This window comes from Morone saxatilis, unplaced genomic scaffold (genome assembly GCF_004916995.1).
Source record: "Morone saxatilis isolate NCDOM2014 unplaced genomic scaffold, NCSU_SB_2.0 Contig18, whole genome shotgun sequence".
Taxonomy (NCBI): Eukaryota; Metazoa; Chordata; class Actinopteri; family Moronidae; genus Morone; species Morone saxatilis.
Window position 1 is genome coordinate 20034666 of NW_023339740.1, and position 14381 is coordinate 20049046.

Sequence of the window (14381 nt, forward strand, 5' to 3'; positions counted from 1 at the left end):
GTCCTTCCCGTCCTTTTATTTTCCTTCAATTATTGTTTTGTTTTTGGCAGTTTGTTATTATCCAAGGATAGGCGCTTCAAGAAAATTTGTGGTTTTTGCTTTTAGGCTATATAAATAAAATGGACTGACTAATGTTACAGATATCTGATGAGTTCAATTTTTAAACTGAAATCTATGCATATTTACAATTGGGAAACTGCTTTTAAATGACTTTCTTGAGCCTGGACAATCTCTATTTACAGAACCAGTGTGTAAGATTTAGTTGCAGATTGCATGTCCCTCGCTTCCCCTTCTAATGGAGCAATGGAGAGACTACGGTGGCCATGCAACAACAAAGATGTCTGTTTAATGTGTTTAATTTTGCGAGAGCATTGCATTGAGAGCAGTCACACTGGATCAGCAGGCATATGAAACAATACCCAAAATGCCCCCTGGAAAGGATTACCTATCTCTATGGAGACACCAAGTTCCTGTTTAATGATGTGTCAAAGCATTAAGGCTTGACCCGTCATAGCTGAAGGTTCCCAAACAAAACTTTCTCCTCCACACTGAAGACACTGTGTGCCTTTTTGGTTCAGTTGCATAATTCTAGACATTAAGTGTGTTATATTATAACACTTAATGGTTTTAAACTCAATGGTTTCAAACTTTCTGTTATGAAATAGAGATTTTAGTGTAGGAATGAGCCAAAAATATTTTAAACTCATTACTCTGGAGTGTTTAGAATTTTAGAGAACCGCCTATAATTAGATATAAACGGAACTCTACTAAATGTCCAGGTTTTAGACAAGACCCTAAATACTGCTGCAATATATCACTGGTTGTATAATGGTCGCTGAAGTGGCAAAAAAGTTGGATGCGTTGATTTTTAAGTAGCAGACATCACAGGCAGGGTTTTTCTTTTTTTTTTTTTTTTCCATCGCGCTAAATATAAACATCTCCTTCCCTGCTGTCTGTTGGTCTACATACCGCTATTTGTAATTTTCTGACAAAGGGGTGGGGGTGGAGGGAGGGGGGGTCACAGACAGCTGACGCACCAGCGGAGCGCACGGCGCTTCAGTGCGCATCTTCATTCCCGGCTACAGGAGGAAAGGTGTGCACAATGTCCGTCGCATCCTCGGACATAGTTCATCCACTCGACTCGTGTCTGATTTAATCGACCTGTACCACTTTCGCTCCTGTGTTACAGCACCGGATTGGATGTACTTTGCAACTTCCTGCAGCTTTAGTGACATTGAATTCGGTGCGCAACAGCTGAGGAGAAAAGGTGATTTTACTGTTAATACAAGACTGTTAAAGGCATGTGATACGGATCTGCTCACTCATTAATTACTTTCTCCGACGCCACTGAAGAATATGGATGCGCTGACAGAAAATCTGTATGGCATTATTAAACTTGCAGCAGTAAACTGATGGAGTTCAAAACCACTTTTCCTCCTTTTGAAGATCTCTTAGTTCAATGATGGACGGCAGGCAATCGTCAAGGACTTTCACACCTGATTGTGCAGCTTTTGCCAACACATGAAAGGAAGAAACATGTTTTGTCTGGTGAAATCTCGGAGCTTCTCAGGCAGCAGGAGGGCTATGGGGATCAGAAATGGGACAAAAGTCCAACATCACTCCAAACCCATCTCCAAAATTTACTTCAGTTTTATTTTCCTCCTGCTCATTTTCACACCGAGAGTGGATTCATCGTGGTGGTGAGTGAGATCTTTGAAGTGCATTTGCTGATATTTAGATTAGTTTTAATTGCAATCACAATTTATCAGTTATTTTAAGAAAAAAGTGAAGTTACAGATGCAAGTGTAGAACAACTGATGCAAACTAAAATTTAACTCTTAATTACACGTTTCTTTATGTCAGTTTATTTATAAAGATGGAAAATTCTCTTGTGAAAAATGCAAAAAAAAGGGGACCTAACTTTCCACTGCTTATTTGATGAACATGATCTAAAACTTTAATCTTGATGAAGCCATTCTGTAGATTTTTTGTTGCCAACAAACCTACAAAAACAGCTTAGTCTTTGTCCATACTTACATACAAAATGTCCAGTCAAATAAAAATGTAACAATGGAGAACTTTCATCTTAGGTCACCTCTGCATGGGAATGTTTGTGCTGATGTTAATTCTTTTAAACACAGATGCAAAGTGATACGTTCAGCAGCAGTGTGTGTGTGTGTGTGTGTGTGTGTGTGTGTGTGTGTGTCATGTGTTTATGAAGATTAATGGTGTTGGGGGGATATCCCCTATCCATCCATCTTGCCCAGAGTAAGTGGCAGGTGCAGGCGCTGGTGCATGAATAAATGCCCCTTGATGATTTCTCCTGAGGTTTTAAACGCTCGGGGGAGGAAAAAAAACCCTGAAGGGGTGTAAGCACCCCACCTCCCCCTCCTCATCCCACCCACCTGAAATAGTTGTTCTCATGTGTCAGGTCACACTTATAGAAATTGTATTTGATGTGCACTTTATATTTAAGCAACCACAGTGAAGCAGTTCTAATTTTAGGTTTTCTTCCTTTATCTCTGATTTATGGCCCGCCACCTCACAACGTAGCTGATGGATTTAGATTAAAAATGCACCCTTTGTAAATAATGTTATGGATTGTAATTTCCCAAGAGAGCCAAGTGCATATATGCTATCCTATTTGCCATTGTGAAAACCCTTTGCTGTCTTACGCAAATACTGTGATTAAATCGCTGAGAAATTCCAGAGAAAGAGAGAGACACACACACACACATACAGAGCAGGAGAGGCTTGGAAGCTTTGTGTCCAGATGATTAATACTTATTTAATCCTGGTTTGTATTGTTAAGGCCTATTTTTAACCATTGCGATAATTTAGATGAGCACCATGTGTCTTCCTGAACAGGACCCCCCCCCCTTCCCTGTCTCTTTCTATGTGTGTGTCCTCTTGGAGACAGTCAGGGGTCTTTTGGCACAGCCGGTATGTACAACACACAATAAACACAAGTAGTGCTTCTGCTCTGCTTTACTGCTCAGGCAGATAGTCGCAGTTAGAACGGGACTGGGACAGCCATAACGGGAGTGGAAACTGCCTGCTACGTCCGTTTCTGTCTCGGTGGCCAGGCGACACAAATGTGGCTGCGATTAGGGACTATAATGATATCCGGATGGAGAGTGGAGCGTGCAGGCTTAGAGAGGGAGGTGGGGGGTGTCTGCGCCTGCATATGGTTGATCTGTGAGGCTGGGAGGGAAAGGCCTGAGCGGTCACTTGCACTGTAGATGACTGTCCTCATGTCCTGTTGATAAGAGGCCCCCCCAGTGTCACAATACCACCAGCATGTGATCCACCCTTGTAAGAGTTGCTACAAAGTAAAGGGATTATGTCTGAATAGAGCAGGAGGCAAAGGCCTGTCACAGGGAAAGAGGTGCTTTTCAGTGAACGTGAGGAATTTAATAATCTCTTCTACATCCTGAATATGTGAGTCTCAAGTGGACAAGGGGTATGGACGTGAAGAAAAATAGGCACACCAGGAGAGATCCAATCAATGATCCAGACTTGACATTTTGGGAGAAATGCTTAAGTCGTTTTCTTGCCAAGAGTTAGATGAGAAGACTGATACCACTCACGCCGCTAATTATGAAGCTACAAACAGCAGCTAGCTTACGTAGTTGAAGACTGGAAACATCTAGCTTGGCTCTGTCCAATAAAAAAAAAATCCCCCTACCAACATCTATAAAGCTCACGAAAACTTTCGATCTTGGTTAGTCTGTTCAAAAAAGTGCAAAAATGTCAAATTGCCGTTTTGCAGGGAGTTATGTGCGGAGTATTTCTTCTATCTGACCATTTATTCCAGCCAAAATATAATCTGGCACATAACTCCTAATAGAACGGCCATCTGTCATTTTGACACCTTGGTTTTTGTACAGATTAAGCAAACAAGAGTTTTAATTAGTGAGCTTTAGAATAAGCAGCATTTCCCACACATGGACTTTACTTGGGTGGGCTGCCTGGGTATATTAATCGCCACCTAAGCATATCTGGGGACTAGTTTTAGCATTTTTTATTTTTATGTTTTTATCCGTCCGAGAGAACGATGCCATCAGTGATCACGTCATAAACAACAAGCCTCCCCACACACGCAGCTCACCTGCTGTTATAAAAGTCATCGTGGGTGTAGTTATTGGCCGACTTTATAAACCTAGTGCAGATGAAAAGAAAGTCAACAGACAAAAAGGGAAAAACAGAAAGAGGTGTTGCAGACCAAGCTGGTGTGTGTGTGTGTGTGTGTTTGTAAGAGATAGAGACATGTGTCTGTGTATGTCTGTGTGAAAAAGGGAAAAGCAAGATGAGCAAATTAAAGTAGTTTCTGAGTAAACCCTAAAATAAGGTGTTTTAAGAATTACAATGGTGAAACGAGAGGTAAGAGGTAATAGAAATAGGGTAATATATTTTCCCCGCCACAGTCAAGTACACTGTCAATCTGTTGGAAAAACTGATAAGCATTTTCAAAAATAACAAACCTTTCCTTTAAAGGGTACTCCAATGATTTAGTACTGCAGTGCCAAAAAGTTGTAGGATTTGTGAGAGGCAGATTAAAAACATGAAAGCAAAAATCAAAGCAGCACAGGCTGAGTATACTATAGTTCCTTTACTTCCTGCCTGGGAAACACTTCCAAACTCCAGGGCCCAAGTTTGTGAAAGACTTTCCGTCTTACATTAGTCTCTTCTGCTGCATTCATGTCATCGTTTAGACTATAATTACTAGCTAAGTGGTAAAGAAATGTTCATGCCAACATCAGACTTGCAATTCTGAGTTGTAGATATCATACATTTCTGACAGGTACAATATCTCCCCCTTATTTTATTATATAATAAACTGAATTATCTTTTTCTATGTGTGTAGAAAAAAAAGGATTTAACAAACCAGTGGCAAAATGGCTGAAAAGCTGCTACCAGCTACACTATTAATGAACTACAAATACATACAAATATACATACACAAATACAGAAAAACTAGCTGAATAAAAAGTTAGCAGGACCTGTAAACATCCCAAATCTGAATTACAGGAGGTTCTCCCATTGTTTCCATTCTGCCGACACTGTTTGAATGCTGCATAAGGTCAAACTGAGATAACCCTTATGACATCATTATGACATCATCGAGAGTTATTTTCTCAGACTTGACAAATCCCCTCCTTTGCCATAGACAATCCTGTACACCTTTAGACAGGCTAAGCTGTGAGCAGATGAGTAAACTTTGTGTTAAATTGGTGGAGTACCCCTTTAACTTATCATTATCAATACTGCGTTGGTTTAATGCCTGCAGGTACATCGGAGCACTGGGTGCCCGGGTGATCTGTGACAACATTCCCGGCCTGGTGAACAAGCAGCGGCAGCTGTGCCAGCACCACCCGGACCTGATGCAGTCTATCGGTGAGGGAGCCAAAGAGTGGATCAGAGAGTGCCAGCACCAGTTCAGACACCACCGCTGGAACTGCAGCACGCTGGACCGAGACCACACCGTGTTTGGCCGGGTGATGCTGAGAAGTGAGTGTGCACATGCATGACTGGGATTTCTATCTGTGTGGTTCTCCGTGTGTGCGTGACAGTGGTTGTTTATGTCAGTGACACTCGAGTTAATCATCCTCGTAAATGTCTCTGCTGTTACCAGATAAGCAGAGAATTAATAGGTTTCTTTTTTAATCAACCTTAGAATACAAACAAAAAGAGAAAGTGTTGAGTTTTTTTTTTTTTTACCTTTCTCTGGAATGAGGGAAGATTGGGAAAGTGGATTTTCTCCGAAAACAAGTAGCAGATCACCACACTGGTGATGTATAAACAGTAATAGGAGATGTAAATATTTGGGTAGATGTTTCTGGCAGCCAGACAAAGCTTTACTCCCTGACATATCGCCTGTGTTCTGCTTCATTGCGTGAGCAGGAATGAGGACAGGAGGTGGGTGGGAAAGCCAGACCAAATAACCCCCAAAATCTCCTCTTGCCTGAAATGAAAACACAGCCCAGTGACGGAGAAAGCTGCCATCTGCGCAAATTAAAAGGTGAAAGGAGAGTCGGCTGGACTGTGATGTTATAGCTGACATGCTGCTACCTCTGTCTGGACCATCCACCATAAATGGACTGATTTCCCTGCTCCTGCTGTCTGGAATATATTGGAGATAGGCTGCTTTACTGAGCAGTAACACAGTGAACCTGGGCACTAAAAGAACAGCTTGAATCTTACCAAAGAAAGCAACAAAACCAGTGTGGTTTCCAACGACATTTACAACACTGTGATTTATCCAATAAAAGTACCCGTGAAAAAGTAGTAAAAATAATAAATAATACATTATTCTCTGATGGATTTCATTGCAACGCCTCTCTTTTTTTTGCACACCCAGGCAGCCGAGAAGCAGCGTTTGTGTACGCCATCTCTTCAGCAGGAGTGGTCTACGCCATCACCAGGGCCTGCAGTCAGGGGGAGCTGAAGAGCTGCAACTGCGACGGCGACAAGCGCGGACGAGCTAGAGACAACAGGGGCAATTTCGACTGGGGTGGATGTAGTGACAACATCAATTACGGCATCAAATTTGCAATGTCCTTCGTAGATGCTCGAGAGAAGAAAGTGAAAGATGCTCGCGCCCTGATGAACCTGCACAACAACCGGTGCGGTCGGATGGTGAGCAGCTTTGATGTTAACAGCTTAACTCTCAGCAACTATTATTTTCATGATTGATTAATCTGGAAATTGTTTGGTCTATAAAATATAGATATATAAAATGATCATTTCCGTCTTGTTTTGTCTGTCTGTCTAAAATTCAAATATGTTCAGTTTACACTAATGTTAAAACAAGGAAAAAGCAGCAAAATGTCACATTTGAGAAGCTGGAACCATAGTATTTTTGACATTTTGCCTTAAAAAAATGCTTAAATGTTTAATCGATTCTCCAAATAATTGCTGATTAGATTTCGATTTACTGATTAATTAATCAAATTATCGTGGCTCCAATCTCAACTGAATTTCCAGAAGATTCACTATTTCACAACATATAGCAATATTAATATTGCAATATAAAAGTAAATATACTATGACATATTTTATCCATGTAGACCAAACACCTCAAGTGTCCAACAGTTAGGGATTAGTTAGTTAGTTAGTAGTAGTTTCTGGAAAGGTAAAGGAAGAGTAAAATATCCTTCTAGGTTCTAAAAAGTCTCCTGACCGCACACATTATCAATTTGCTTTTTTCAGTACATTTAGTTTTAGGGTCAATACCAACATGCTGGGTTCTTTCAAGAAGTCTCTGGAGGAAAAGAACGATAAAGTTAAATCCAGTCAGAGTGAAGAATATTTGGCTAACACCTGTGCTAGGAGGGCTGATCACACCTACATCATGCCACGGGCAACTTCATAGGCTTAACACCCTGTCACCTTTGACCTCTGCTCTAGGCAGTGAAGCGCTTTATGAAGCTGGAGTGCAAGTGTCACGGGGTCAGTGGCTCCTGTTCTCTGAGAACCTGCTGGCTGGCTATGTCTGACTTCAGGCGAACTGGAGACTACCTTCGCAAGAAGTACAACAGAGCCATCGAGGTGACCATGAACCAGGACGGGACGGGCTTTATGGTGGCCGATAAGGACTTCAAGGGAAGCACCAAGAATGAGTTAGTGTACATCGAGAACTCGCCAGACTACTGCCTCATGGACCGCACAGCCGGTGAGTGAATGAATGAAGAATTAGGTTTTTGTCACAGAAGTATAATTATGTCTTTAAAAAAGGGGGAAAAAATAAGGAGCTCCTTTCAAATAGTGGAAATTCTGGCTCTTTTTCACTTTTGTATCATTATTATTTTTTTAAAGGGTTCGTTCACCCAAATAATGCACACAAAACATTCGTACGCACCTCTTGCTTATGCTAAAGTTCTGAGGTGTTTAAAACTCCAATAACTGTATCTGCCCATATTCATTTTGTTACATAAACACATAACATAAAGAAACATTGTTGGATTAGGAACCGTTTGTTTTGTAAGAATTGTGATCAAAATATAGAACTTGTCAGTGCTGTAAGTATGGAATGACATCACTATTTCCACATTACATTTTTAGTTTTGTGGTTTTCCTGTTTCCTACATGGCATGTGCACTTAAACCAATACCACCAAATATTTACTGTTTGGGCTTGAGTTTTCCAGCACAAACACAGCTCACCAATAATTTCAAGTGTCACATTGTTAGTGATACTGCCAAATATTTATTGTTCGGGCTCTACTTTTTAACAATAAACCAATATCACCAAATATTTATTGCTCAGGCTTTACTTTTGAGTTTTCCACCACAAGTCTGCCACAACCCAAATACACAAGTTGTCAGCATTTGTTTTGTTCCCCTTTAAGCACCAAAAAATATCTGATAAACTAAATGACTGCCTCTCTTAACCAACATGACATGGCTCACCTGGTAGAGCTTGTGAGGAAAGATCCTCCACTCAAGAACAAGTGCGAGTGGACAGAGCTTCTCAAGCAGTGATACACCTTTTCTAGTTTAATGAACTATCTGGTCACGTCACATCAATTTCAGGAGTCACATTTTCCAACTTTCATTCATAATTTAATAATTCAAGCTTATCAACTTTTGATACAAGTTTTGAATGATTTAATCAGGGCTTGAATTAGGAAGATTGCTACAGCTGTTTCTTCAATGTGTCAGATACAATCGGAATGTAGGTAAATAAAAGCATTGGATTAGACCCGTTACTGACATTGACAAGTCAAACAGGTGGTTGGCCTTGTTTACGTTATACAAAATCTCTGACACTCAACAGCTGAAGACTTGCATTCACTGATTTGACCTTTAACATCTTCTTTAATTCCTAGTGTTTGCGTTGCCTTGTTAAGCTCTGTCCCTCTTCTCCAATCCAGCCCCTTCAATAGAGTGTTAAGTAGTTTTAACTAACTCACTATTAATAGGTTAGGTAAGATAGCATAGTGCCGATGTGCAGGGGACATGATGGTTAGAATTGATCCTCCTCCCCTGCTGTTAGCTTGGTTGCACTACTGAGGGGTAATGAAGGTGTGTTCACTCAAAGGAAAGGCTGTCGTTTCTTGTTAAAAGGTGATCTTAAAATAAGCTTATGACCCTCCTTGCCACTAATCTCCATTGTATAGGAATTCACAGCCTAAGGGTACATGCTGGCTTATTTTTCAAAACCTTCCTTTGGTCAGTATTAAGCTCCACTCCCTAGAGCCCGAGGGGAATATCTCCTCTTATCCTTTTCTCTTCACTTCAGAGATGCTCTGTTATTAGACGTGGCATCTGATCTTAGGCCTAGATTTCACACCTGAGTACATGGACACCTTTGTGGTTGGTTTGAGACTATTCTGTCAGCGCATCTGGAAGCCAATACCCAGTTGAAGAGTGTGGGAAAAGTGATATTTCGCTTTGGAAAAATAGTTTCAGTTTTCAGCATCAAAATATCCAATGGTGTTCAGAGGTGGTCATATGCCAACATTAGCGGTTCTGGACTTTCTTAACAGTATGTCATCACTGGAGGTTTTCCAAAATGGAATTAGGCTGAGCAGCTGATACGTGACTGAGACAACCAGTAACCAATACTAAAAAACAAAGTGACTATAGAGTTACTGTATGTGCAATAGAAAAGATACACATCGTTCCCACGTTAAAAAAAGGTACAAAGTGAGTTCTAAAACTTACCGATGTTTTTATGTCATCGTTGGATCAAATAACTCTGTGTAACATCAAAAGGGTCACTTGTAGTGAAGAACCCACATAGAATGATCACCCAACCTCGCTGTCCCCCTCTGCTGCAGGGTTCCTTTTTGAGGCTAATAAATTAGATGGTGTCAAAGTACTCGCCAATACCCGATACCTGCATTTTAGGTAGTATTGGAGAAATTTCCAATACTGGTATTGTATCAGGATAAACTATTCTGCAGACTCAGCTATCAATAACTGTACTTTTAACAGAAGCATGCCTCTGTTTTTAGCTGCAAAGCTCAGATAAATCAACTGTGCAGTATCTGCCCAGCACCAGACAGCAGACAAGACAAAGTTACCGACAAACTAATCAACATTTAGCAGCTAAAGGGCCAGTTATTTCCCTCAGGAGTTGGTGGGGACCAATACAGAGTTAAAATGAGAGTTTATATCGGACATTCATCAGATGGGAAAAAAGACAACTTCAAATGAATGCTACTGTTGTTTCTGGTCTGCTGGATGTGTAAATAAGAAAATGTTTGCTAATTCATTTGCTATATGAACCTAATATTATGTCAATATTGTGTTTACAACTTGAATGAAAGAATAAAAAGGACAAAGAGATGACATTAGAAACTTTTTGTTCCTGTTGGAGGAAAGTTATTTGTATGCTATCCTACTAAATTTAAATTTTTGCAACAATATTTTTTATTCTTTAACAAACTACAAAAATGCCCTAACACTGACTTTATTCTATATATTATATATTTATTTAGGTGTTAGGTATTTATGGATTTGTTTTTGGGGGGTTATGATTAGGTTAAATTGTTTGTTAAGGTGTGGCTAAGTTTTTATAAAAACTTGAGTGCAGGGTTAACATTGTAATCATGGTTTGTCTTATGAAACGTTCTTTAAAAATTATTAATAAATAAAAAAATATAAATAAAACATTTATTTTTTATGTCACGTCATTTTTTTTCTATTGATGCTAGAAAAAAAAACACAATTTCCTCTGTAACACAAATATATTGCTTTCTTCACAGGCTCCTTGGGCACAGCAGGCAGAGTGTGCAACAAGTCCTCTAGAGGCACAGACGGCTGTGAGGTCATGTGCTGTGGGCGGGGCTACGACACCATGCGTGTCAAGCGTGTCACCAAGTGTGAGTGCAAGTTCAAGTGGTGCTGCGCTGTGGAGTGCAATCACTGTGAGGACATGGTGGATGTTAACACCTGCAAGCCCCACAAGCGACCTGATTGGTTGGACACAACCTAACGAGGAGACCTGTCCAATGACAGTCGCCACTGACTCATTAACCTGTGCGCTAACGACTGCATTTTATTATGGGATATATAATTGGGATCTCTTAACTGTAATACCTCTGGCTTTTGATCCATTGACGCTTCCTGAAGCAGATACTTCACGGACCTTGATGCTAAACTGGAAAATAGACCCAGTTACTGATCATGTGCTGCTTTAATAAGTGTCTCTAAGAACAATTTGTTGAGCTTTCTGAAGACAAACTCTGGATCTTTGATACAAAATGGCTGAATATTATATTATTCTGTTGTACATGCAATGTCTGCTTGTTTTACAGTGTGTAAAGACTGTGTGAGCACATGACATAGCTCAAATTGATGATCATAATAATAGTAACATGTAGTCTGAAGAGAGAGATAAAGAAAGAAATAAGGATAGATCTTTGGAGGTATTGTAAAAACACTGACATTGTATCATTTAAAATGATTAAGCCATTGTACGGTACTGCAACAAATCATATAAAATACAAAAGACAGTTGCTGCTAATTAGTGCAACTCTAACGAACTAACAGAACGTAGGAGGGAGCTTATGAAAAAGTTCCTACTCGAACAAGGCCAGACAATCACACTGTGAACGCAAATGAACCACAAACAGGAGAACAAGCAAGGACTTTAAATTAAAGTGACAGCATACCTGCTGCAGAGCTGAATTTTGGCCAGTTCTTGGGACAAAAAGGACACACTAACAGGAAAAATTAAGCTTCATATGGACTTTGGACTGTTATCTGAAAGAGCTCGATTTTTCATACAGTGTCCCACATGTTTGACTGTCTGTAACTGGTCTAACACATTCTGGCTGTGTTGCCTTATGGAAAACTTTATAATTTCTACCTCTGGTTCTTTGTCTCCAGTTTTTATTTTATTTTATTTTTTTCAGTGTTACACTGACAGCTTCAAACAATTGCCCTTTGCCATGTTTGGACAGACAAACCTGCTGCGTAAGAAAACAAAGCCCCCTCATTCATTTCAATTATGTTACTGCAAGAAAAAAATGTAGCTTGTCCAGTTAAAATGTTGAATCTGATTCAACCTTTGCTGCAACAAAATGCCGTTTTTCAACAGGGCAAGGTGTTGGCTGAAATTCTACAGTTTACCTGACGATCATCATGAAGAGGATAAAATTATTTTTGATGTGATGGCTTTCCAAAGTTGTCAAATCTGGTTACATAGTCTTACACACTGCTGTGCAGTGATTTGGTGTCTGATACAAATTCATAGATTTATTATTTAAAACTTCCAGGATCGTGTCATCTATACCTTGAACAACATGTCCGCACTGACGCAGCTCCAACGTGGCTGTTTTCCATCCGAACACCTGTTTAGCCATCGTGCCTGCAGCCTTTGTTGTTTGCCAAGATTTATTTAAAGTTTCTCTTGGTCATAGTTGCTTCTTAATTTCATCCACTCCTCGTGCCTCTTGTTTGATGGCAGTAAACTCTTGAAATCCATGGAAATGTTTATATAAATCTTACAATACTTACAATACTATCAGATGTTTCATTTTGTGTCTGTAAAAACCCTTTCCTGCACCCTGCATTGACACGGTTCTAAATTTAAGTTAGCTTGTAAAGCTACGGTTAAATCCTAACGAGACACATTTAATTTTTTTTAAAGATTTTAAGTAAGTATTGGACGCAGCGTTTCCCCTTGGATCACTGTCCAGGTGTTTGATGCTCACGCAGATGTGTTCGGTTTTCCCTGGGTGCTGCTGAGTCTCTGAAATGAAACTTTACTGAAAAAACATTGTGTTCAGTTGTGATGGAGCTCACTTTTGATTAGCCTCACCTTCATTACTGCCAGCTTTAACAAACACCACTGCTCTGTGTCACTGACAGACGCTGATAACTAAAGCTGAACAGCAAGACGTGTACTGTGAGCTGAAGACCCTAATTATACAAGATATTAGAAAGCTCAAATCTGCATGAGGTCCTGTCGCCATTTTCAAACCAGCTGTTATTATACACACACTGTCTCCAATGTATGCTTCTCAGGGGTGGGTTGTATCTTGATGTTGTAATTTCTTCTCACTGCTTGGTCTCCATTGCAAAGCAGAGCATGTTTCTTCTGTCATCGTATTGTGACAGAACACTTTTACAACACTATCTTAAGCAACTATGCTTCCAGTCCTTTGTGCACATATTCACTGGCTCCGACTGTTTTTTTAAGAAGTGAAGTATTTAATGAAACCGAGCCAAGACATTGCAGAAAGAGCAGTGAAGTAGCTGCGGACTCTGAATTTGACTTTTCAACATCTGGTACTGCAACCATCATCTTAGGCCATTGGAGACACAACCCTCAGAGGGGTTTATAGATCTAAATGAATCTGACAACAAGCTGTGGATGCTGAGAGTCAACACATTTTTTCAAGTCCACGTAATGAGGAGGGGAGCCAAAGTAAAGTGCTTTGAACAAGGCCAAATGACACACCATGTCAAACGTTCACAAGTCAAAAGTTAATTGCAAACAAAAGAGGCTGTTTTGAATGTAAATTAAGAGTATGTTGGCTGTGTTTTTCTTTAAGATTAGAAAGGTGAGAGCTGTTCACACACGGTGGGGGGCGACCTGGGCCTGTGCTGCTCTGGCCCTCAAAAATTCATATTTCAATTCCCCAGTTGGACTGAGAGTAATAAAGCACAATGCTGATGCTTTCAGTCCGTTATGAAATGGATCATTTTATGCCTAAATCCACATTGAAAACCACGGGGCATGCACTGATCTGTGCTGGATGTGGATTGGTTGAGGGTGAGTGTCATAGTTACATGAATTCATTTGGGTCTATTCACAACTCCAACATAGCATTAAAGATTTACTGTAGTTTCATTTCACCCAATAAAAAATAAATAAATTGTATCCATTACTGCCATGAATTTTTCACTGTTCAGTTAAGGCCAATGCCACATTGTTATGTCAAATTCAATGTTTTCCTCAGTCAGCATTTGGTGCACCAGTGTGTTAGTTTTTATTACTGTCTAGGGAGGTATTTGCACCTTTGAAATGCAGATCCCAAAATACCTTACTGGCTTCTATATTAAACCTTGCTGATCCACCCTCTGTCACTCCTATTAGAGGTCTTCCGTTCTCCTCCAGCTTATATGGTCTCCTGTGTTTTAACCCTGATTCAGTTATGGCAAGGAGAGGATAAAGATAATGCAATCAACCGCGATGGTGTTTTAAAGTTCAGTCAGTTCAGTGTCAGGTAATCCTGAGCATATTTTCCAGAAAGAGACTGGCAGTCTGGCTTAGATATACAGCTACATCACCGAATATCTCTGAACTTTAAATACACCATTATATTTAAGGCATCCTAATACCAGGCATACTCTTGACAAAGTAAATTGCCAAGCAATTAGCTAAGCCTTACACACAGAGAGTAGATTAATAATACTTTGTTG

General features: G+C 40.1%; 1 protein-coding gene across 1 annotated transcript; it reads left to right on the forward strand.

Moving 5' to 3' along the window:
- The first annotated feature begins 1077 nt into the window (after positions 1-1077).
- LOC118327721 (protein Wnt-2b-A-like) lies at positions 1078-12706 on the forward strand. Its single transcript, XM_035661147.1, has 5 exons — positions 1078-1700; positions 5291-5511; positions 6362-6639; positions 7411-7675; positions 10715-12706. Exons 1-5 carry the CDS (start codon positions 1522-1524, stop codon positions 10942-10944), a joined length of 1173 nt encoding a protein of 390 aa, XP_035517040.1. The 5' UTR covers positions 1078-1521; the 3' UTR covers positions 10945-12706.
- The last annotated feature ends 1675 nt before the right edge of the window (positions 12707-14381 follow it).